The sequence below is a fragment of the Chaetodon auriga genome, chromosome 14 (assembly GCF_051107435.1).
Source record: "Chaetodon auriga isolate fChaAug3 chromosome 14, fChaAug3.hap1, whole genome shotgun sequence".
NCBI lineage: Eukaryota > Metazoa > Chordata > Actinopteri > Chaetodontiformes > Chaetodontidae > Chaetodon > Chaetodon auriga.
The window spans coordinates 10,279,251-10,306,135 of record NC_135087.1 but is presented as its reverse complement, the minus strand read 5'-3'; the positions used below and the strand labels follow the sequence as shown (position 1 = coordinate 10,306,135).

At 43.5% G+C, this 26,885-nt stretch overlaps 1 protein-coding gene across 1 annotated transcript in view; it reads right to left on the bottom strand.

Moving 5' to 3' along the window:
- Positions 1 to 26,885, bottom strand: part of pacrg (PARK2 co-regulated) — a 124,504-nt gene that overhangs the window by 61,723 nt on the left and 35,896 nt on the right. Inside the window, exon 3 of the mRNA XM_076749137.1 lies at positions 1,211 to 1,382. Within this exon, the coding sequence (XP_076605252.1) occupies positions 1,211 to 1,382 (172 nt within the window). The remainder of the gene's footprint in view (positions 1 to 1,210; positions 1,383 to 26,885) is intronic.

Here is a 26,885-nt window from a genome sequence, read left to right as displayed (position 1 = left end):
TAGCGGTGTGCGTGTGTGTGTGTGTGAGACTGTGTGCCTCTGCATTTGTGCTGAAATTTTCCAACAAGAGCCACACTCTGCATTCCTCTAACTTCTCCGTACCTTGCTCCTCCTTGTGTTTACCACAGTAGACACCACTCCTATCCACTTCGCTGTAAATTCTGACGTCTATTTTTGAAGTCATAGACCACTCCATCCTGGGACATGACCTTTCCACCCACCTCCATCTGCCAACTTGTGTGCCTGTGTGTGCGTCCGTGGAAATGTGTCAGCGTAGAAAAGGTAAGGAGGCACAACACGATGCCACAGTTAAATGTAGCATGTCATCACACTGCATGTGGCAGATTATCAGGCATGCCTTTAGAGCCAACTTCTTCCGGAACATGCAAAACCAAGGACGCTTCGCCCTGAGGGTTAATGTAATAATAGGAACCGTATGACTGCGAAGCCAAATTAGGACTTGTCACAGGACTGGTTGTATGGTAATATTAGACTCTGTTGTAGCGCAAGTGCGTAAGACAGGTGAGTCTATTCCTGGTAAAGTATGTTATTCTATTTTGGTTGCACTTCACTGCTGCTGCGATATTGTCTCAGAGGGGTGTGAGCGTGTCGATGTATAATAATTTAAAAAATGTTAATCATTAAATTCAACATTGATGATAGCGTTCTTTTAACGTATTTTCAAGCTAGGTCAAGGTATTCTTTATGAAACCTCATGTTAGGTTTTCCACCAACTTTTCTAGGTCTGTAATTTAATTTGTTTCCACAACCTGTGTGTTATTAGCTTCTGATTTATTTAAGTCTGCGGCTCAGGACCCGGGAACATCTTCCAGACTTGGGATTTGTCTGAGATCGGCAAACAGCAATCAAAATGTAATGATGCTGTCATCAAAATAGTAAATAATGAAATAATGACATGCAGAAATATTTATTAAGGCTGCAATTAAACTCTGAGAAGATTACTCGGATGTCAATCACACATAAAATACTAATAAGATTTACATATAGAGAGAACCGGAAAATTCCATCAAATGAATAAGATACTAGGGCCATTTTGCTGCTGAAGTTAATTGAATAAGTGCTGTATTTTAATTGTTGCAAACTGCTGTGACAGTGGTCCTGTGCGACTATACAACATGCACAGGGTCGCTTAGGTATGGAGTCTTGTGTGATTCGTGCAGCATCAGAGTCGACACTGCCCCGGACTTACTCTTGATGGGGATGATGAGCTGGGGAATGACCGGCTGGATCTTGGGGCCTCCGTGCTCCAGCATGTCATGGATTCCCTGACGGGCGAAGAACTCGTACGGATGAACGGTCTCACATAAGCCATCAAAGAACAGCGGCAGGTAGTGGTGGTAGTCCAGCTTCTCAATCTCCACCTGAGGACAGAAATTTACATTTACATTAGAAGCATTATTAACTGCTTCCTCAATCCAGGGGAGCAGACAAAGAGGGAGAGAGGGCAGGGTTTCTGTCCTTTGCTCAAGGGCATTTGTTATAACATACAGCTGTTGATGGGGACCTTAGCTAGCAGCAGGGATGAATTTTTTGTTTACTGACTATTCTCTCTCCCTACCCACCCCATCACCGTCAAGTTCACTCAGATTCACACCTGTACCTGTGCGTACAAACATACAAAAGTGCACGTAGTGACAGACATAGCAGATGAAAATTCCAAGTGTTCTTGAGGGAATCAGTCATTGGTATAAAGCTCCCTTTCATTCTTTGCCCTTTCTCATTGTTTGTCCTTGGCTTTGCACAATATCTGGGGCTAAAGCTCCCTCTTGCAGCCATTTATAACCCTTACAGTAAACACATCCATACTCACACACACACACACACACACTTGCCCACTTACACCCACACACACAATGACGGGGGACAGCTGCTCAGGAGATCATGACACAGCGGCATGTGGCATCTTGTGGGCTGACATGTTAACACCTGTTTACACCATTTACGGAACAGACAGAAAGACACGCACACACAATTGGGGCGGCAGATGAAGACGTTCGTCCAGCTACAGGCCACGGGCGGGCTTTGATGTTGTTTGGCTGAGTGTGTGACTACTGTGCGACACATTAAAGTGAAGTCTTTCATGTGTGTGAAGCCGTCGGAGTAAAGCCACTCTGGCACACTAGGCTGGAACGACCTGCTGACCCAAACGAGGCTGTCCTTGAGCCTCGTGTGTGTTCTAAAAATCATATAAAATGTTACACGTTAGCCGTGCAATACATGCGTGTGCTAGATCTAGTTACTCAGCGTATATTTATAACAGGGCTGTCGTCTGCATCCCAATGGCACTATTGTTGAGCGAGGGGTTAGAGGTTGAATGGGTGATTCTGTTTTTCATGTAATGAAAGGTAATCCCTTTGGTGCAGAGGCAAATAGCCCACAGCAGCCAGCAGTCCTTGCGGACAGCTGAAGCCATAAGGAAGCACTCGCTCACTGTCTCCACATACACACACACACACACACACACACACACACACACACTCACACAAACATATATACATACATACACACACAAGCACCCTGATGGGTCACGCCGGTCTGTGCCGAAATGTCACCCAGGCAGTGGCGCTCGGCGCTTTCAAGTCCCCAGCCCTCGTTCAGCTGCCGGTCAGAGCCGAGACTTCAAAGCAGGACGGACGCCCCCCCCCCCCCCCCCCCCCCCCAACCCCCACTGCTGCTGCCAATCCTCCCTGACACACATCTCCCCCACTGGGTAAACACAGAGACAGAGAGGGAGAGGGAAAACATGGAGAGATGGCAAGATGGCGACAGAGACAGAGAGCTCACACTGTTAGCGCAGAGAGACAAGGCTGATTGCTTTGAGGCAATTTGCCGGCCAACCTTGACCTTTCTCTGCACTTGGTCAAGATCATCATTGTGACTCAGGCGGGCTGGAGAGGAGAACAAAAGCAAACATGAGCCTGTAGAGAAAGGGAGGAGAGGGAGCGGAGGGTTAGTGAGGGGCGAGGACAGTCGAGTGGCAGTCACACACGGACACTTCATGCCATATGCTGCTTTTTCAAATTTCTGTCGCCAACAAGGTCTTAACCGTTATATTTTGACTCCTCAAATCAACAGCGTCCGGGATTGCAATCATGTTAATATTTCATGGTGTATGGTTTGGAAGCACCTAGAATTTCATGGTGTATGATTTATATAGCGCTAGAAAGATGCAGATGTACATTAGACATAATATTGGTCTGTTCGATTGTACTTTGGGAAATATGAAAATGCCGCTCTTTCACTTCTACCAATAAATAACAGGATTAAGTGGAAACAAAACTTAGAATGAAAGATTAAGTTAAAAGTGAGGTTCGGAAATTGAAAACAGAAGAACAATTGCATAATTCCTAATTTGATTTTATGGTGAAGCGTTCTTGTGTGCGATACCGTAGGGCACTAAGAGCGTTTGTGTATGTGTGATCTGTTGTGGGAGTGTGTGTATGTATTGTGTTATTGCATGTTTTTCTCTGTTATATAAGGCAAACATTTAGTTTAAAAAGTGGTTTAATGGCTTGTTGTTGTTGCACTAATTGCATTTTATCACACATTAGATAAAACAAGGGAAACCTTATATAAAAGCTGCATTTTAAGTCAGCTGATAAAAGCACACAGTCATATTCAACACTGTCAGTAAATTATCAGGTCTCACATTTAGGCAGCGACACTATCTCGCCTACCCTGTTGTGAATCTGAGATGCTGCGGGAATAATTACCTGGGAGCGTTTTTGTGAGGATGCCTCTGAACTCTGTGATGCTCTTAATCAAAATCACATAAACAAGCACTTAGGGACTGGCTGAAGATTCCAGTTAGCACTGAAGGAGTAGGGACAATCAGTAAACACCTTCACACACTCACGCTCTTACATAGCGCACACATACGCACACACACATTCCCAGGGAATCTTAATCAGCGACTGCGCTGAGTGGTAACTCTTGCATCCGTTATCGATTGTCCGCCCAGGTTTGTTTGTCTTTGGGTGCCTATGGGAATCCCCCTGGAGCCCGGGGAGTCAATGAGAGTGGAGCACAGAAAGACTATCAGCCAAGTAGGAGCAATTAGCCCTGGGACACAGACCTGCATGTCTCCTCTGGTCAGCGCTACAACAGCAGACGCACAGCAACAGAAGCAGGCGAGACTAGGAGCAAGCCTGAGGAGAGCCTCTGCTCATTAAACAACAGTATCAGAGGCCCCTGACAGGTGCAGGAGACCAGGAGGAATGAAAACAGCAGGTTGCCACTTTAAATACACAATAGCTGGACGGAGTTGTGTGTGCATACATGTGTGGGTGTTTGGATGTGTGTGTGTGTAAATGCTTACATGTGACTCCATGTATAGCCTGTGCGTGCTCAGATGTGATAAGCTATTGGGCTAGTTTGCCAGGGTGGTGTGAGTCATTTATGTTAAAAAAAAAATAAAAACCTCAGAGGCTTCACAGCAGGGTAAGATAGTGTGAAAGCGACAGAGAAAATGAGGGGAGAACAGAGGAAGCGTGCATGTTTGCGTTCATGTGTGTCTGTTTTTCAGGCTGCTCCTGACTGCTCCATCAACTAGTTGACCTCTTCCCATCGCAGCATATAAAACACATGGCCGTTAGCTGCTGGGCTGCGGTAGCGCTGATATACTCCATTTCAGTCAGAAATACGTCACATCTAGCAAACCATCTTGGGTTCTAACCTTTGCTGTCTTACTGAAAGCATGTCTCATACATCACGCAAGCAGCAGGCGCCACTGCCAGCTGTTTGACAATGATGCTATTTTAATTGATGATGCCATCAAAACTTGACCTGGATTCTGTTAACAAAAGCACAGGTTTCTGTATTTAGATAAGCTGGCAGATGAGCTGCTGTCAATTCAGCTTTGAGAACAGAACAGTCTTCCCACTGGTGCCACTCACACGATGAGTCATTCATTACACATTCACTATGGCAAAACAAACATCCATTAGTTCTGCTGAAAATGTACTATAGAAGACCAAAAAGGAATGCAGGACTCACGTATGATGGCATGTAGACAGCGTGGCATGCGTCTAAAGGATTTTCACACGCACTCAGGAAAGAGATATCGTTGAAAGGGTTTTACTGTATGCCATGGGGATACAGGAGGCAGGCATGAACCAACAAGTACTAAAAATAATACATACCGCAACAGGATTCCTATCAGTCATCAGTGTGATCCTGACTTCATGGAACAACTAGGCACACTGTTGCTCTGAGAAACCGTGTCAGTTTCTAAAACCCCATCTGCAGGGTAAAATAGGAATAATGACGACTTGACACTGCACTGTGATTTTCTGTTTGTTGTAGAACTTCTCTACCTGCAGGGCATGGCAGCATTCTCCTTTCTGACAGTCTTGTTTGTTGTTCCTGACACTCAAGCTGGCGTCCTGTGATTTAAGGATCAATTACACAAAAGGCTGCGATTTAAGAAGAGCCCTTAGTTGAAATTCCGCTACATTACGATGACGATGACCCTGAAGGAGGCCCTCCATAGCTTAAATCACAGTGAACATGACATCGGCTTTGTGGATAGCAATATCCTGCTTATTCATCCCTCACATGAATTGTTTGTCCCACCATAAAATCAGTGTTTTGGATGCAGAACCTGTCCATAGGGCCAGACTCCAACTCCATACTGTGCAGCTGCAGACATCCCAGTCTGGACTCTGTTACAACTTGGCCCAGAGAATAGACCGTGTTGATAAAAAAAAGTATGATGTCAGCGAAGTCAAACATGCAAACAGTCAAGAATTATTCAGTTCCACAATCCAGCCAGGAAAAGATGACATGGATTTAGCAGCAATGTACTTGCAAAGTTTAATAGTCATGATGTTCAGAAGTGGTGAGCGCACGACACCTTTCAAACTCTCTGTGGAGGTTGTGGAGTTGCTTGTACGCAGGTAGACAAGCAGGTTGGCTTTGGGTTTATTATAGGCCTGCAGGAGCCCACATATGTTTTTTTTTTTGTTGTTTTTTTTGATTGCTTCATTTATCAATTGTTGTCGGGATCAAGCTTTAATTAATCACTGAACGCCTTTCTACATTCAGTGTTTGGTTCTTCTAGAAGTTGTTAACACATGTTGACACATCCTCACTAGCTAAATTACCACAATGGCAGCAAAATTGGTCCGGGACTTTATTGTGTTATCCTTGACAAGCAAGCTGGGATGTAAATGCTGCTTTGTATTATCACATTGATAACTAAAGTAAACCAAAATCGGCCTCTGTGGCCAATTCAAGATGCAATTTATTAGTTTGCACCTCTTCCACACAGACTTCAATTTCGTTTTGAGAGAAGCTGTTCACAGTAGAAGCTCTCAGGAAATCCAGGAATGGTCATGAGCACGCAGCACTAAACACATATTTATAATTTATTCATCCTAATCCAACCCTGCTTCCAACTGTGCCACAGATGCACTGCACACCTCTGGCCACAACATTTCCCAAAATCACTCACCATGTGTGCGCACTCGCTGTGAATGTGAGAAAGAAAATATGGAGGGAAAAGAGAAAAAGAAGAGAATATTCTGACTTTCTTGGAGGTCACAATGAGAGGAGCAAGACTGGAATAGGCAAACGATAAGTGAAGGAAAGAGGAGTGAGTCACTCTCGCTATCTCCCCTGACAGCTGTTTCCATCTAACAAGCATGCAAGTATGCTCAATTCAAAGCACTACTAGTAGAGTGCATGGTGTCAATTGAAATGATACCTAACACAAGCTGGATGAGACAATTTTGGAGCTTCAAAGATAGTTCAAAAGCAGGACACAGAGAGTTATGAATTTTATGTGAACCTGCCTCATGTGTGCGCACACACACACACACACACACACACACACACACACACACACATCCAAACATACATAGACGGAGATGAAAAGAATTTCATTTTGGCACACAATCATGCCAGCAGACTCATATGCTGTGTTGAGGATTAAAAGTAGAAGGGTGTCATTGGTGTAACAAACATTAGGCAGAGTAATTGAAATAGTGACCCCGTAGACAGTGGCCCTGTTGAGACTGTGCTTGTGTTCATGCTGTTGTTAAAGATGAAGAACCCTGGTAGATGTTGCTGTTAGAAACTGAATGTGACGGATATTTATTTTCTTCTCAATTAAGTCTTTATCGCACAGTAAATGAAGAGCAACAACGGGCGCTTAAAAAAGTCAACATGTCACCGAATATTCATCAACACATTTTAAAGAGGGCTGATTTCGCTGCAGGCTTTTTTTTATGTAGACATGTGCTCTATTTACCTAAACTGTCATCATCAAAATCATTATTAAGTTTGTGTTTCTGCAGTTTCCTTGTTTGCATAAGGAACAAAGAATAAATTCAGTTTGTTCTCGTGCTCCCACTGAGAACACATCACAATTATTTCCCTATAAACAAGCAAGCGAGTAAAAACCAATTAATTTCCCACACACATTTCAAACTTGCCAGAAGAATGTTGTTAATATCTGGCAATGAATTTGCTGTTTACATTCTTCAAGTAACTCGTGCAGTTTTTATTGAACGCATTACCAGTGGCTGTCTGTTAGCGACTGCACAGTACACTCAAAGTGACGGTTGGAGTCTTCGGCAGGCCACCGTGGCTGCTGTGATTGAAGTAAGGTGAGCAGGAAGTGAAAGAGGAAGGCGCGGAGGTGTGTGAGGAAGAGGCTGTCTGGAACCTGCTCCAGTTTTAAAGGTGAAGGAGCTAAATAAGGCTAAGATTAGGACTCCGCTCACTGTGTGCATTTGTGTGTGTGCGCGTATGCACTCCAGCACGGGACCCTCTGCCACTGTGATGGAAGTAGGCCAGAACAACAGAGAGAAGCAGGAGGAGGGAAACAGTAGGCGATGAACATAACAAGAGCTGGAGGAGAAAAAAATAAGTGTGACAAAAGGTTTCATAGCTGGAGTTTTCCTTATCGTAGCATAATGTGCGTGTGTCTGCGCATGTTGGCCTATGTGCAGTTACCATGCACAGATGCTCTGACAGTGTGAGATATGGGCGTTTCCACTGACCTAGCAGTGGTCACAAAGTCACAGCCCGCCAGCTAGTGGCGTGATTGCGTCTGTGTCCTGTCTATTCAGAAGCCACGGCCTCTGCTCTTAGCTTCCAGTGATTACAGCTCAGCAGCCGAGCTTGACAACACACAGGCAGAGTGTAATCAAGTCTGAGAGAGGGAGGTGTAATCAGCATTTCCCCTCCAATCAGCCCCAAAATCACTGTCTCTAATCTGCAGCCAGCCATTGATGGGTTTGATTGATAGGATGGATTTGTTATCTGGCTGTGGGGGTCTGCAGGGAGCAGAACAACAAGCAAGAGCAAGAGACACAGTCAGCTTATCAGCTATCGCTACATTTGTAACCGCTCCCCTCGTCGAGCGAGCTGAGCTTTTCCTCACAGGCTACAACTGCAGCTCTCCTCTCATTTATCATACAGAAGAATTAAATGTGGACACTTCAAAGTACTTCCACACACAAGGGTCCCCGGGGGCATGTGTTTTCTCCCTGTTTAAAATGGAAAGGGCCAATCCATCACTGGTTGTTTGTGACGGAAACAGAAGCCACAGAGCGTATTTGTCTGCGCGTGTGTGTGTTTGAGCTTGCAAGCATGCATGTGTCTATGCATGCATTAATTACTCGCGTATGTGAGTGTGTGTCTGTGTGTGTATCTGCATGCGTGTGTGATCTGTACATGTCAGACGCACAGTGAAGATAAGGGGACAGAGTAATACTTTTTCAGCAAGCAAATACCATGACTGGAACATCTACTGCCTGCACACTTTTGATAAATCTTGTTAGTCTGCCTCACACTGTACTGAAAAATCCTCCCAAATGTTCAAACAAATATGCTCATTTTCAATGAGCATGTGATGAATGAGCTCCATTGATTTTGTACGTGAAGCTAAAACAATAGAGACCAAGACAAATGCTCGGTCTGTTCGCGATAACAAGGCAGCTTTCGCAGGCTGTGTGACATTCTCTACGAGCGTGGATCGAAAAAATTAAGAAAACAAAGATGTGATAGAATTTAGGAGATGCAAATTACAATTACATTGCACATTTGTGGCCATTAACATCTGAAAGTAATTAACCGGCAGTTTATTCTCAATGTGAGCTTGTCTCCCCGTTTTCCAAGTTTATTATATGTCTCTTACACAGCGAATGGTGTACAAGATGAGATATTAAAACCAGAATTCCTTTTACCAAAAGAAAAATTAACAAATGTGACTAAATACTGCATTGACAAGTCTCACTTCTTACTCACACATACTCCACCCAAAGTTCAAATTCTAGTGTTATATCAAACCTCTGTGTACTGCACGAACGAATGCATGTTTTGTGTTGGCGGAGGCTGCCTATCACAACACACTATCTATGTATTGTTATGTATAATATCCTAAATTAGGCAGAGCAGATATCAGCACAGAAGTTGCCGAGTTCCTTTGTAGTTCGCGTGTATAAGGAAATCTTCTTAAGAAGATTGTGATCAAAATCTCCAGAACAGCTACTAAAAGGACCTTGAGGTGAGATTATTTTGTCAACTGCTGCCAAGAGTGAACCTCAAAGCTCAACTTCTAAGCCAACACCGACAAGAAGTTAAATTTGTAAATCTGTAATTCCGTGACAGCTGGGCAAACTCCATCTGCTGAAGAAAATCAAGAGCAGCTACTAAACGGACGTCGAGGTGGGAGTATTTGTTCAAAAAAATATTTATCGCGTCACATCGTGGCTGCTTAAATCAAAGCTGCTCCAATTTTGCTGAGGCACCTTGATCAACGGGGGCGGCCAGCCAGAATTTCAGCACCAGAAACAACACTGGGTGACAACTCCATGACGAATGACAAATAAATCACACAGAGATCATTTTCAATATTCTACGTTCAACAAGTGAACCCGACTCTGAGCTTGTGTGTCAAGTGTGCTGAGCCAGTAATGCCCACCCTGAGCTGCGGAGACGCACACAGAATCAGCAGCATCAGTAGCAGCAGGAAGTGTGCTTTTAGAGGCAAGCAGCAGCAGCAGCAGCAGCAGAGGCAGAGAGTGTCTGTCAAGGCTCTGGCCAGCTCCTAATGGGATGTTCTTGTTGTTGCCAGCGGATAACTCTCATCCTGTGTTCTGGACTACAGATCAAAGAGGGCCTGGACTCCACAGAGCTACCAGGGCAGCATGGATGGAGAGGACGTAAGCAGAAGGTGGAGTAGGAAGGGTAAGTAAAGGTTAGTATAAGAAAGCATGTAAGCAAACAGGTAAGAAGGCAAGAGAGAGACAACAAATGAAAGAAAGAAATCAAACAACCTATGCACTGTGAGCATGTGAGCAGCGAGCACGCATTGTGTCCCTCTGTTCACCCTCACAGTCAGATTAAAGCCCATTCTTCTATTTTCCACTTCTGTTTAGGTGAAGGAAAGGGGAGGTGAAAAGAGGAGAGAGGGAAAAAAAAGATGAAAGCCATCTAAAAAAAAGTGAAGAGGGATGTTGGTGTTTCCTTTAAATCTAATCTGAAGAAGCTGAGAGAGAGGCATGTCTGTGAACAGTAGCACAAAGTTGGGACCATTCAAGGACCATCTTTCTCATGAAGGATCATACTTTGTGAAAGACTGCCAGACACAGCAGACAAGGGGTGTGATTCTGGATACTTGTTGGGTCAATAAATGGTGAAGTGGTGAAGTGAGGCATCTTCACATCTGAAGCTGGCCTAGCTTGTAGCACATGGCAGAATGTTAGCCCTCTCTGCTAAGGGTCAGTAGTGATGTCAGGGCAAAGCTCTTTGTCAGGTGATGTGGAATCAAGCTTTTAAGTTATGAGTGGCAGCCAACTGTGCAGCTGATCGTCCAGAGATAAGAAAATGGTTTTGGTGTGATAAATATAAAAAGCAAAAAGGAGGACTGGCCGGCTAAAAAAGAATAAAGCTTCATGCACAGAGCTGCACACGCATTCACACACACACAACACACAGAGCTCCATCATCCACCTGCAGGGAAAAAGATGTCTTCCCTCAGCGTTGATGATAGCATCTTCAGTCCCATGGCTCAACACTTTTACTCGAGGCCTTTGACAAAAGGACTGAATCTAAAGAAGAGGATTGTTTCAGGGAACTGACTAATGTGCTCTACACACAGGGCCTTATGAGTGGGATGAAAGCTAGCTTTTCAAATGTCACGGAAAATGTAATGCTGCATGAGTCTGAGCACACACTCACGCACAGAACTGCTGCTGCTACTACTACTACTACTACTAATGCAAGATTCATATCTCACTATGGCCCGACCGTTATCCTTTGATAATCACACAAAGAACTGAATGCAAAGTGATGCATAACTCTACTGAAACGACTTTCTTTCCTCCAGTCCTCCAATCGACAATGAAAAAATTACCAGGATTGAGATGTCGGGATCAAATACTGAAAGATCAATATTGCCTCTGATAAAATGCAACATCTGTCATAGTTCAAGTTACTGGCAACAATCCAAATGCAGACAGGACACAACTGGGAGAGTAAAGGGCAGTCTACTACACCCAAAAGCAGGCACATGGAGGGCAACTAATGAATAAAGATGACAAAAGGCAAACAAGAAACAAAAGTCAGGGGTGCCAATGACTTCTGCCTCCTTCCAAAACACATCGATAATCAGGCAACAAATGTACTTATGAAGACAAAATGAACAAGCACCCCTGCCTTGCATTGCTCTGGGCAAGCAGACAGCAATTGTAGTTATATACTTTTGCTTTGTGCCATTACATCATTTATTGTTTGCTAAAGATCAACACAGTTTGGCATAATACATAAGCTAGTATCATGGATCACGTTAAATGATGAAACAATTTGGCCAGCAAGCCAACTAATATATCCACTCAGATAGTATTTTACTTGTGATTACGTTAGCGAGCAAGTGAGCTAAGGTTAGCCAGCTAGCTGTAACTTAGCGACGTTGCATGGATTTGGCATTGGTTGCTTTGTAATGTTAGCTAATCAAGTTATTTACAAATGGCAAGCTGGTCTGGATGAAGTAGCTGATGTTATCTGGCCAAGACAGTATTTTGCTACGATAGCTAGCTAACAATTCATCTGCGTTAGCAAGCAACCTGTATTAGCTGACATTATCTAAAACTGCAATATCACAATATATTTGACATGCTTTGCAGTAATGTTAGCTTTGACTTGGACTTTGTGTTGGGCTCTGTGTCGTGGAGGGCGCCAGTTGTTTGTTGATGTTAGTGGAATTCCTTTCTAAGCTAACGTTAACTAGTGTTGCACACTGTTGGCACTGTGGGGGAGAGGAAGAAAGGCAAGCCAGGCACTCGGGAGCACCCATAAACGTGAACGGAAAAAGTCCTTGACATAGAAATAATTCCACAGGTTTTTAAAGGCAGCCGAGAAAACTGGGAAGGTCTCATTCTTTAAGTTACATTACAATGTGTTCGTACATTTGTAATACCATGCAATTAATACATGCAAATTGCTTCACATTCTCATATATCGCATGTTTAGGAGTGAAACGATGCATTTAGTGCCATTACTTTTTAAATTATGGGAAGACAAACGAGTGCACTAAAAAACAGGTATTTCGCACTGTGATTAATACTGGAGTAGGGCAGAAAAAGTGGCATGAATATGTACTCTGGATGGGATGAAAATCAGTGATTGCAATATTAAAATTACCCAACCTTCTCCAGAGCCATAAATCCCATCCAAATGAGGCTTAAGATACAGTTTTGGTGCTGTCAGCGGTGGCCATCAGACTCGCTGGCAACACAGGCCAAGTTTGAGATCAGTGACTCGGGTGCATGTTTGAACTAATACTGAGCATGAGTGAAGTGTTGTATTTAATGGTGGCTGGAGAGAATTTAAGGCAAAGTATTGCTGCGGTAGTCACAGTGGTGAACCTCTACCTTGCAGAGGCAAAACAGAGTGGACTAGCATAACCTGACCTCGCAGAACAAGGAAGATCTTTCAGTATTGTTTCATGAACCATTTCTCCCTTCAGTAATGTAAAACAGGCACAAAGCACTTATTCTGTCACTTAAAATATATCCATAGACAGTTGCTTTATTAGATTTTTTCAGTGCTGCATACTCACACGAATACAGGTACACACACACACAACTGTAGTGTGTGGAGACCATTAAATATTCCCATTTCTATTAGAATGGCAAGCTGGATCAACAAATAAATTCTATAGTCAGAATCCACCAGCTTGAAGACTGTGGAATCATGGTAGGGGATCCATTACAGCAGGTGGTGGGTGGCATTACAATGGATGGAGAGTGCATACAAAGATATATGTACTTGGGAGGACAAAAGCCTTTCTTCCATTTAATGTTGTTTGCCTGGATGTAAGAAAAATTGCTTGTGCCCAAAGATGATGTACGGGGATTACGCTTGTTCATGCTTGTGTGGGTGCTAGAAAACTCACACACATAAATGCATGCGCACACAGCCACAAATCTACCTCCTGTTTGGAGGAAGGAGAGAGTGAGGGGAGCAGAAACAGTGCAGTGAAGCAGATGTAATTACAAAAGGCAATACAAGCTGTGTATCTCCAAGTCTCTCTGACCCACATTGAGGAAGTAAGTCAGAGCTTATCAGGGTGCCACAGAATGGGGAAATCTTGCGGCAGAGGTGGCAAGTACTCCCTTGCTCTTTTCATATGTGACACATTGGGAAGATGGTGGTGGTGGAGGTGGCAGTTGGGCTGTAAGTAAGGAGGACAGCAAAGGAGGAAACAGTCCCTTCTTCATTATTAGTAGCATGCAATCTCTGGTATTATTGAGAGATTTGAGGCAGATAAACAGTACTAGTCCAGCCATCATCTTATACACATACAGGCAGCCTAGTTAGATAATACGAAGTGACTAGATGTGTTTGGTAGTAGGAGAGCAAGTGTGCAATAAATTAAATGTTGCTTGTCATGACTATTAATCATATTGCAAAAAAAACCTGTAAACTGTTGTACCATCAATTTGTAACGCTGTACCACCACATGTTATGCCTTTGTTTGCTGCTGTTGCTGTTTTGTTGCTGTCGTTGGTGTGAAAGATGTGAGGAGACATTGTTTTTTAGGAAATCCTGTGGAGAGATTTGACAGGCATTGTCAGATGACAAAGTGAACAGCTCAGAGATGAGGATGGGTATGCTTCTGACTTCTGGTTCACTGCAAAAGCTGTAGGTGCAAACTGCTTGGCTTTGGTGCTGCCTGCTGCTGCAGAAACATGCACAGATGCACACACACAAGTGCATGCAAAAGATGCATGCATGCACACGTGCAAGGACACACTGACATACAATATTACACTGCCTCAGATGTTTCCCTTTACATTTAGTTTAAAAGAAGAGAATATTGTATGTGAGAAAGGTATGTACGTATGGTGCATTCTCAGGTCAGACTGACTGTGCCACTCAACTTCTTCTACAGGCACTGGCCAAGTATTGCCTTCACTACTGTAACGCCTGTCTGGCTGGTCTACCAACATGCACACTAAGCCCTCTGCAAATGGTCCAAATCTTAACTGTATTCAGAATCGAGGTACGCAGTATGTAGTATATAACACTTACCTCAGAGATGGGTAACACCTATGTGACAATTGGAGGCAACCAGATTCACCTGCATTTTGTCACTTTAGTAGGAGCTGGTCCTCCTGCATAACATTGTCCTTGTTATACTTGCTTTTATCAAACTAGGTGCCTTTTCAGAAAACTTGCTGAGTGGTGGTATTTTTACTCATGTTAGTGCCCATGCTGGTTTGGTTATTTGTGAACATTTCCCCTTTGCAATAACTGCATAATTTCAGTAAGATCTGCCAAAAATAACAACAACACACAAATTTTAACTATCTTACAGCTGTGGGCCTGGGTTTCTTCTGCCATTGCTGCAAATTGCAAAATAATCCATATATTTGCATGTGCAAATTAATATTTGATTGTAGGTAAAAAAGCAGAGAAATTGAATGCACTGCATGATGGACAGCTGTCACAAAACCAGATGTAGCTGATGATGTCTCATGATTACCTTTTTTTTTTTTTTTTTTTTTTTTTTTGTTAATCAGGAAAATCTGTTGAAGTCCGACATATTCAAATGTGTCCGGTCATAATGTCAGGTGAAAATAATTCCAGAGTTAGATGTAAAAATATTTTGGCTCTACACACTGTTTTAACCACTGCCCCCTCAAAGTCATTTTTGGGTACATTATTATTATTATGCCAGGGGACATCTAAACGTCACATTCATGTGCAGAACCAAGGTGCAGTAAATGCTCGGTCATGTTGGAATGACTTCCTTGCTTCCATGAAATAATTGTTTGTTTTGTTTTGTTTTTTCGGTTTGTATTTCTACTGCCATTTGTACCTGTTCTGGATACACATACACTGATGCATGCATAACAGGAAACGGCAAATGAGGCTCAACAGGTCCCACATTCACTTTCGGCTGATTCTAAACCTTGGTAATAAATAGGACTGAGCAGTGAGAAAACAAGAGAACGACATCCTCACACCATTTTGCCTCCAGGATGCAGTCCCCATTACCTCTGTTGATTCACTGGAGGTAATCACCAATACGGCTCTGGAGAAATCGGCAGGATAAGGAAAGGGGGGAAAGCCAGTTAAACAGAAAGAATGAGGATACATGGAGGGGCCTTTGAATGAAATATGGCTTATATTATTTCTTTCTGCTCTCCAGACAGGGCCGTCTGTCACAGCCGGGAAGGGGCCAGAGAAAGTGGGCTAAGTGGTCAGGCCATTTCTTGTGCCTTTCCAAGTGGCTGAATAGATATTAGGATTTTACAGGCTATTACACATGATAATTGCACAGCATATTGAATTCCGTGCAATTTTCTCACACGGACTCCCTCTGTCCTGCTCCTTCTTTTCTATAAATAAACATTTTACAGTATGTAAAGTATCTATCATGTATGCACTGTGATTTAAAGGTTGTTTATGACACATAATCAGTATCCGTGGCATTCATGTAAATTCAATAACAGCACTCTACTAATTGCATGGCTTAAACCGAGCTTTAGCTCTTTAGATATTCATCTAAGCCAATTAAGCAAGAGGCGGGTTGGGGATGGGGCATAATCCTTGCTTGAATATTAGAGTGCACATTCAAAGGCAATATCAGAGGAGGACACGGTCCACTCTAGAACAGCGTGCATGGCTTGCCTACAACTCATTCACCTTTGTGTTTCCACTCAAAAACACATGCAGCTTCTGCAAGATTATCATTACAGAAAGAGAAGCTGTAGTGAAACAGGAACAGATCATTAAGATATAATAGTTAAGGCTAAATATCCTTTTCAAGGTTGCGGTTTAACACATGCAAGTGAAGTGCTTGCTATATTTTCCCTCTACAGCAATATTACACAACTACAAGAATTGCTACTACTGTTAACACGGAATGAAAATACTGCAATCTATCACAATTGGGCAAAAAACAGAAACAAGCCCAAATGTTCAGTACAGGTGCTATTATCAAAAAGAAGGTTTTAAATGAAGAAGGTTTTATGGTGAAGCCTGTACTCCATAAAAAACTCTGATTACAAAAGGGCCAGATGTAGTGCCACTACTAAAACTAGCCCCAGTGACTCAGCATCAAACCAACTTAAACAGGAAACGCTGCCACATGAGTGGTCACATAAAAGGAGCTGTTGTAGCTGTTAATCATCATGCAAGAGTAGCACATACTCAGATGGGCTTTTACTTCCATTTTAATTCATCTCCAAACATTTGCCTATCTAACAGATACAAAGCCTGTCTCAGCATTCAGCATTCAGAGTTGTTAGAGTCTGTCCGAGCCACAGCTCAAGTCTGACATGTATGAGCATCTGAGCAGCGTCGCCACACGCAGCCTCCTGCACGCTGTCTCAGCTTAGTCGTGATAAAGAGCAGAGAGAGAGAAGACAGATTATGAAATGCTGATGAAGTACCCTCAGCACTACCATTCATCAACATAATTAACCATAATCAGCACCATCCGCAGAGAGAGAGGTGGATGATGGAGAGAAAAAAAACACTGTCAGTAAAAATGTACTGAAGGTGGCAGAGCTGCAAAAAACATTTACTGTCATATATATAAAAAAAAACTCCATCAAACAATTACAGTTAAATATGGGACTTTTTAACAGCAGAGTATTGCTGGGATGGGGTATAGTGAAATACTTGTCCATCAGTCATCAGTGCATTACTTTTTATTATTCACCTGTCCTGAATTTGGCCTGTGCAAATCACTGCTACGTCATCATACAATCTGTGTCTCATATGAGTATTTTTTTAACCATGAACTGGAAATAAAGTGTCTGCAGTGCATCTTCAGACAGGACAGTTGTACTGTGTGTGTTAACAGTGTGATTCTTTTATGCTAAAGCTTTAATGAGAACGCTTGCACTGCTGTTGTCACACAAACACGCTGAAGGCTTGTCAAGTCTTGGCTCCGTCAAGTGTCTGTATCTCATCTTGCATAATTTTAATAACTGCTCATCGAGGTCAGCAGACATGCTGACAGATCGTCTGAATACCCAGTCAGCTCATGCCATGTCTCCAGCCAAGTTCCCATTACGCATGCTGATCCGTTCGTCTTCATTCATTATTAACAGCCAAACGCAGTCGGGGCCATGTAGGCCACTTTATGGAGGTTTAAAATTTAAATACTTTAAAATTCCTGGGTAATTTGGACAATGACCTGACAGCGGAAAGGTGCCTCACTGCGCACAATCTCACAGAGATTTACGGCTAATATCGCAGCGACAGCATTAAGGCTTCTTTCAGTGACTCACACTCTGCACAGAAGCCAGTTATTACTGTCCAACAATTAAACGTATTGTTATCTCGGGATAATACGATTAACAGGAAGAAAGAAACAGTAGCTGCAAACAGGGCCGGTGGTTGTTCATGGGAAAATATAACTGATGAAAACTGTCTCGGAAAGTGTCTAAGCACTCTGTTATGTAATGATGTTTAATAATCTTTCATTCAACTATGTTACCGTTTGATACAGAAATCATGAATAAAAATTAATTCCGATCCTCTGTGCCGTTCAGACAGTGGGGACGAATATTTATATTCCAACTACATTTTACCAAATTGATTAAAATCCAGAGCTCCTGTTAGTACTACTGGGTTTTGCTTTTTTAATTGTCTTCCTAAAAGGTCGTGAAGTAAGTTCTACCATGGCCCTTTTTAATTATCTCTCTGCATGTATAGAACGGTTTGAGTGTTGCGTGTTTCACAAGCGAGTCTGCCAGAAGCCAATCCCCTATGACCCTGACCTTTTCAGGAACTAATAGAATTACAGCACACTGAATGCCAATTAAATAAACACATAAATGGAAAACAAAACAGGCAGAGAGAGCACAGGAGTGTAATTGCCATAAAACCCCTTAAGGTAAACACATGTTCCCGCAGTAGGCAGCCTCGGTGAGATATAGGGTGATGAGGAAAGGGTGGAGGAGTGTCTGCGTGCGTGTGTTTGTGTTTGTGTGTGCGCGGAGGTGCGGAGAAAAAAAAAAAAGCCGGGAGGAGGGAGTCAAACAGGCGAGGCAGGCTAGCCTGTGAATATGCTGTTAATTTAGCCCTGTTTTAATTAGCTCTTCTGCCAGTGCACAGCAAAGCAGAAGGGGCTAACGGGAAGCCCTGAAGATCTGGGCAGACTGGCAGGCAGAAAGAGGCCACCAGATTGGCATGCCTAACTGCTGCCTGTGTCAGACCAGCAGCTGGACACACACACCGCCCACCGCTGCTCTAACTGCCCAGAGGTAAAAAATTAATTCTGCAACTGTTCCGACGATAACAACGCACACATCCTCGCTCATGCTACTTTATTAACTTCAAGTCTTTTTTTTTTGCTTGTTTTATGTCTTTTATTCCTCCAGTGCCCTCAGTCTAGCTTTAATTAAATCATGGTTTGCTCTTTATTCTCTCTACTTAACAATGCAAAGACGAAATCTGACAGTTGCTTATCATAATGCTCCTGACTCTCGCTCTCTGAGGGACAATCTCTGTTTACGGAGCTGACACTTGAGCTACACTGAAAGCTGTGTGGGTGTCCGCTCTTTGTATATGAGGCCAGCTGACATTTAAAGAGTTTGACTATTTTATGAGTTTCAGTCCTACAACGCACAAAAAAAGGAAAAGAATGGAGACAATCCCTTCTGAGCAGCAAACAGTGCGTGCCCTGATGGAATGAGCAAATATGAGCCTAACTGCCTTAGTTTTCTGAGAGGATTTATGACATGGGGTCTTATTATCTGCAGGTCGGATTACTGCCATACGCTCCCCTTCGAAATAAAGAGGTTCCACGCCACATAAAGCCCAAAGTGTTGTCAGAGCTGTGCCACACTCCCTTGCACTTTCAGCACAGATTTTAAGGATGGCTACACTGTTCCACTTCTTTGGCTGATAATGATGAGTTAGTCACCCAAAGCCTGACACGACCCACTCGCCACTTCTCTTGTTTGCCTTAGCACTTGATGTATCAGGAGGACAATGAAAAGGTCAAGAGAACGTGGGCATTTTTCCTTCGTGACACAAACCTGATGAGCCCTCCACTTGAAATGGATAGTAATTGGTTGGTGAGCACCCCCGTAATGTGGCAAAGCTCTCCAGTGAAGATAGATTAAGCTACCTGCAGATGGAGATAGGGCAGGGCCTGGGGACGGGAGGGAAGAGGGTCTCCTACTTGACTTTGAAGACAGAGAGAGAAGATGGAGAGCTTGAGATGAAGGAGGCTGATTAACATATTGTGCAGTGCAGAGAGCTCCTATCTACCAGTCAGACACTGCCTGGGGAAATATGCAGCAGCCGCCGCAGTTAATGGGAGCCAGCATGTTTATTTATTGTCCTGTTAATTAGCAGGGATGTGGTTAGGGCTGTAAAGATACGTAGTGTGTGAATTCAGGGAGGATGCAGGAACAAGTCAACAAAGAGCTGTAACAGCACACGGGCTTCTCTACTCAAAACAAAAATGACAAATATTGTTGGTCAACCCCTTTAACAGCTCTCCAGTGAGCACTTAGAAATTTTCCCTGCATCGCGGATGAGTAATCGCAAGGTTTCAGCCACATTTCCTGAAGCCTTAGGATAGGTAACTCGCTCTTCTGCCAGTTGAGTTGTTTGATCTGCTAACTTTGATCATACAGAATATAGAGTTGGGCAGTCCAATTTGGCCACATACCACGGTGTGAAAAAGGGTTCACAGTATGATTTTCTATAGTTTTCTCTCTTCTCCTTCGCATTCTTATACCGCAGTGACTTCATCCAAGAAATGATATAACAGGCTTTTGGTGCCTTTGGAAGAGGTGGTCTTAGCAGCAATTCCCACTTGCTATCTTTGACAGTTTTAACATAAAACATGGAACTTAAACAACAGAGAGCTACTTCACTCAGAGCCCATTTTTAGCCTCCTGCTCTGGCACAAAGACACGGAGACAAAATGAACCTCCCGGAATCCACCTTTTGGTATCGCATCTGATCACTAGAGGAAACGAGGGTTCTGAAGCGAAGCCTCTGGGCTACAGTAATTTCCATAATTCATATTTCAGCCAGCTTCCAGTAATGTTGGACACCAAAATAGAAATAATGGATTTCCTGCTCTTTCTTTTTCACCCATCACCTTCCGTACAGAACCTGCTGACAATCCACCTAGACACACATGCACACGCACGCACGTATAAACGCACACACACACACACACGCAAACACAATGCTCTGGCCCGGACCAGCAGTATCAGAAGACAGTGCTAGCTCCAGGCCTCTAATTGGCCCCATTTCTCCTCCTCTTGTCTCTCTCTTTGTGCTCATGAAAGCAAAGGCCACTCTGTCTAATACATGTTTCTAAAAAGGGTGGACATACTGAAGCCTGCACTTACCCAAATACAATAAAACTCTCCAAATGAAACCAAATAGAAAAGACAAGGCCAGTGTCTTGAAAAGTTTGTGTGTGTGTGTGTGTGTGTGTGTGTGTGTGCATATGAGAGAGACTGACAGAATGAGGATGAGATGGAGAGCAGCGGCAGGCAGCGAGGGTGTGCTGCAAACTGTGAGGCATGAAGGACGCACATTGAAAGATCCGTCGCGGGCATCTCACGGACACACGGAGAGGGCCGTGAGGGCGACAGGGCCACGGAAAGAACAGAGGCCCTTCAAAGCTGACTGTGGCATGCATCACTTAGAGTCAGTGCCTCCCACCCACTGTCCTGGCCAGCCAATCAATGGGCCTATTGTTGTGATGTATGTGACCAGAGGTTTATGGGCGTCTGTGTGCCGCAGTGTCTGGCTACTGTAGCTCTGAAACTGTTACTGTTGATTATAAAAGACTGCTGCCGCACACTCTCGCTCTGCCTCTCTCTCCCTTTAGTCTTCCATCTACTGCAGAGCCAATTTGCTAATGGATGCAGCAACCTTGTGATTTATGGTTGTCAAAGATACGCTTCAAGTAAAATGCACTAAATGATTTAAGTTTGCAGGCAAAATTTACATTTGAAAGCCAGCCCACTCTGGAGAGCGCCTCACATCAAATATGCAAAGTTGATTATGTGGAGCATCTATTTAGTGGTTCTAAATCATTGTTCTAGCCCTCTCAGTGATATTAAACTCAGTATGGTTTGTCTGTGGTTTGTGTCTATTCTTGGATTCAGTTGCTGAAATGGAAATTAAAAGAGCTATGAGGAGGACAGTGCTGCAACAAAACCCAAAGCCTCCACTGTCTGGCAACTTCGGTATTAAATCTGCCTAAAGGTTAAGGTAGTTTCACTGAATAGTACTGGAAGCCTCCACTTGAGTTAAAGCACTGTGGGCTGAATGCTGAGAGTAGAACAGACAGCGCCGAATGTAACAGCTTAAATTTTATTTTTTCTCGATTCAGTGTACATACTAGACAGATGGTCAGTTCTATCTCCCCTCGCTTGTACAGACATGCCAGATCTATAACTCCCTCTATCTCTCTGGCCCTTTTTAACCCATGTCAGTACAGAGTTATTACAGAGACAGACCCGTAGGAATGTCTGAGAGCTCCCGAGGGTGTCTGGCTGCTGCTGAAACCAGCTGTGGCTCCTAGAGCTAAGTGACCCTCTCCAAAAACCAACAGACAGCCGATGGCTGCAGATGCGTAATATTTCTCTCACTATCTGTCAGCTGTTTCACACATTCAGTTTTGTCTATCACCTTACCTTTTCTGCCTCTCCTCTTATTCTCCTGACCCTTCTCTCTTTCTCCCTTTGACACACTTTCATGCACACAGTATGAACAAGCCATGTCTGTCCAGAGGAGCGGACCACAGCGAAAAGACACTTGTACATACAGATAGTTTGCAAACTACTGGGTCAGATTAAAACATGAAGCATGTTTCCAGAACAGGGACTAGCAGGATGTTAATTAAGGCAAAGCACAAGAAAAACTCTATATATATACACAATATATATATATATACACAACAGCAACACATAGCATCCGATCGGCCCCCAGGCAGCGCTTTGGAGACCTTCCTGCCAGCTTGCTCTGCTGACACAATGGACACACATACGCTCAGTACATGATTCCATAACTGACTTAGACCTGCTGCTATCACCACAGGGAGAACACAGCACCAGTAGCGGAAAGAGGTAATTTGCCCTCTGTGCCTCGGCACAGACCCCAGCACTTTTCAAATGTCATTAGTCATTAAAAACGATCTAATAGTGATCATATCAGCACTTGCGGATAAATCAGAGCACATTTGACACCAAGAGCCCATTTCCATCCTGTACTGATGGATGTCAAGAATGCCATGCAGGCAACCTGAGGTGCTGCTTCACACTTGATTGAATCTGCTTATCTGCTAACACACATTCCACTGCCGCGTCAAAACCAAATATTGCTTTGCGCGACATGCAATGAAATTTTATTTTGGAGGACGAAAGCCTCCTAGAAGCAGGGGTGTGTGTTTCAGGGCCTCAAGACCAGGTTCAGTTTTGACATAATAAGTTGAAGTAAGAGAGGCAAAGCTCAGGTCAGTCAGTTCAGAGTGGAATGCAGTATTTTCAGACTTGCTTGTTTAGGGCAATGGGAGACTCACACAGAGCTTTTCGGTTGTTGACGATGTAGCTGTATGGTTCATTCCCCCTCTTTTATGGTAGAGGCTTTCAGCACCAAGTGACTCATGACTCATACAACACCCCACTTTCAAAAACGCTGCTGTGCAGACATGAAGTCACACATTTGCGAAAGCAGACGAAAACGGTGGGGGGAAAAAAACGCCCCAGCAAAAAACAGCACATTACATATCTGATTCGTATTTGGCATTTAAATCCCTCCCCCCTCTGCTCTGCCGTGCTTTACTGACGCTGGGCATGCATGTGTGATCAAACAGAGATTGGACAACTGACTCGTCTTTCCCCTTCACACCGCGCTATGTTGAAAGGCTTCATTAAAGCACAGGGCTGGAGATACAGTATCAGAGACAATTTTCCATGCCTTTCCTTGGGAAAAAAGAGAATGCCATTGTTAGAAACAGAGGGAGAAAAGTCTGCCAGAGTCTTTAGATGAGATAGGATACAGTGCTCCACCGCCTCTGTGCTGTAATCTATAGTGATGGGCTTGGGCTAATGGGAGTCTGACCTGCAATAGAGCTCATTGGGAGCCATGCAAAGAGGCAAAGTAGAGGGGAGAAAAAGGAGGAGATGGCAGCAGGGCAAGAAAGAAAGACAGAGGGAGAGCGCGGGAGGAGGAAGATAAAGAGAGAGAGATGGGAGGAAGAACTGGCTTGAAATTTTCTGACAATGAAATGTCTCCAGTAATTGTTCCTGCGGTGATAAATGGTGTCCCATTGTACAGTGGGTCTCCTTGTCCTTGGGAGTCAAAGAGATGAGGAGAGGGGAGGAGAGCAGAGGAGGGAGGGGAACACAGAGATGGACTGGCAAAGCAGCATTTAACTTGGCTCCGGCTACAAGCAGTCAACTTTCTGAGGGTGACTGTGTGTGTGTGTGTGTGTCTGTGTGTGTGTGTGTGTGTGTGTGTGTGTGTGTGTGTGTGTGAGAGTGTGTATATATGTGTGTGTACGCTGGTGTCTGTTGTATCTGCATGTCTGTGTCTGTGCCCATTTGTGCCTGCGCTGTCTATGCGCCATATATATATATATACAGTATATGTCGAAGCATTTCTGGCGAAGTGAACCAGCAGGCAGCACAGTTGTGAGTGGGGCTCCTGCCCTTGGGGATGAGGCTGACAGAATAAAAACACATCAGAACACTGCAGTAATATTCCCTTGACAACACGCACAGAGCACTTTGTGCCCCAGAGACATTTCTTGCAGGCATCCACGGGGAAGAACATTTACCATGCTGTGACTTCTTCAGCAGACAGTCTTTTAGAGGCCTAATCATTTAAAGGGTGATTCCAGCGTGACTCCAGTTTTTCCTCTTTTTTATACACCTGCCTTTTATGAGCTTTGTTTGACACGTTTAATCTATATGTTGGTCCGAGATTAATTTATTTAATCCTGTCAGGTTTACTCACCTACAGCATGAAAATAAACTCTGGGGCCAGCTAAGTCAGTCGCTGTGGACACGGTTTTATACATATTCATAACACCTTAAATTCATTGCATTCTATTATATCACATTTGGTGATATAGAGCTAAGACAAGACAAGAGGGCAGCATTTCCCACAGTCTGCTTCTGCTTCTTTTTTTTTTTCCAAACCAAACTATGCCAACTAAAATCAGCTGTTTTATCATTATTATTATTATTATTATTATTATTATTATTATTATTATTATTATTATTATTATCAAATTTAAAAGCAATTGGATGTAAGACTGGAACCACCCTTATAGGATCATTTGTAAACCTACTATATTATGATTCATACCAATGTCAAGCTGGGAAAAAGTAAGTACATAAAACAACTAAGTGAGTGAAATATCTAGGCTCTAACCACTGATAAGGAATCCTGAATGAGAAAAAAAAGACAATGAAAGTTATCTTAATAATAATCTGTCTTTAATTTATTCAGGCAAAACTAAACATATCAGTGGTGAAATCTTAAATCTATGGGAGAAATCACTTGATCAAAATGAAATCAAATAAAGACGTTGCTGCAGATCGCCCTCCCACAGCGTGACGATGATAAGTTACCAGTAGCGAGACATGTTTAACACGTCTCACACGTTTGTAGGAATCCATCATTTTACGCTATCCTGCCTGCTGTGGAATTCTAAGCTAAGTCAGCTGTGCAAAGGCAGCTTCATGCGGACACATTCCACAAGTGAACAAGCTGTTTCTAAAAAGCCCATTCCCCTTCAAAGACGCCTTACCAAGTCTGTCTTTCACTGATAAGCGTGTAGGTTAATTGGCAGCTATGTCCTTCATGTTAATTGGCATTTGTGTCATGTTGCAAAAGAGGAAGAAAAAAAATAATGAGGAGCGAGATATAGCACGGATAAGTAAAGTGGGGAATAACTGAAAGGAGAGTAATTCAGTTACTTCATGGCAAAAAGAAACAAGTCATGTTCAAATTTAGTTAGCGTGAGTAACATCTATCACTGCGGGCCCAGAGAGGAAGCTGTCTCGACTACAATAGGACATAAGGAAAGAGCAGAAGAAGCTGTTCGGGCTCAGGAAGGATTGTGAAGGCAAGAGGAGGAGGACACACTGTAAATGCTAAAGAGACTGCAGAGCCTCGAGTTACCCATGACACACATTAATCATTGGTGGCCTCTCGACACTGCATACGAATGCATGATGATGATGATCCTCCCCCTGCACCACTATCTTACCTGCAGCTGTGACACAAACACTGGCCCGAGTGCCACACAAGCCGCTCTCTTCTCCTCTCTCCACTTCCTGTCTTTTCGTTTTTTCCGCTCCCTGTGTTTTCCGCATCATGATCATATCCTCACCCCCCCCCACATCCCCACAATATACGTGCATGCACACATTCATCTTATCTGGCTCCCACCCTTTCTCTGGTCCCTGCTGGCCTTGGACAGGTCCGTGCCAGGCAGAAAGCAGGTGGCTGAAAGAAAAAGGTTACTCTCATTATACAGATTAAACCTGTAAATGCCCTGTCATTGGTGTAATCGATGTGCCACTTCATTGCAGTGACTTATTGATCAATCTTGTCGGGGGGGGTCGCACACAGTGCATCGTTATAGCTTCGGTAGTAGTCGGGACTGCCTTTCCTTTCAGACCCTGGCCCTTCAACAGATGCACTCTCTATCAGTCCCTCACCCTTACTGGCAGTTTATTCTAATATGAGGTTCACTCCTGGCTGCTTGTATCCTTGGTCTGGTAGTGCAATGCCTTCTCATCCAAGGTCGTCAAACACCACTTCGTCACGCTCCTCTGCGTCTCATACGAGTACCCTTTGGCGTACATGTGCGACTCGCAAAGCCTTCCCGCTCTCCTTGCTAACACGTGGTTAATGTTGTGAAACTTTGGCAGTTTGGTCGGGTTTAGAAAAAGCTTGCTGACAGGACACAAACCCTGGTCTCCTGAGTAAGGGTCCTGTGTATGACCCACCACTCTTGACTGTACCTCCAACTGGACATGAGTTATGAGTTCAGCATTTATAGCCGAAGGACTGCAACACCACAAAGACGTTTGAGTGCTACTCTTGCTCAGTGGTCATTCAGTAATCAGTGCGTTTCTACTATTGTAGCACATTTCTGGTTTGTTGATAAGCACACAGTCTGGCCGCAAAGTGTGAAAAGATTAACAGCTCTTTGTTGCCTCTTTAACAACTTTTCGAAAACATTCTGTGCAAATCCTCTTCATGATAGTTTCATATTTCCTGGAAACAGAAAAACAGAACAAGGGGAGAAAAGCAACAATGACTATCCAATTTTCTTGATGTTGGTAATTAAAATTGATAAAAATCTAAAACATTGTGTTTTCTTTATTTGTAAT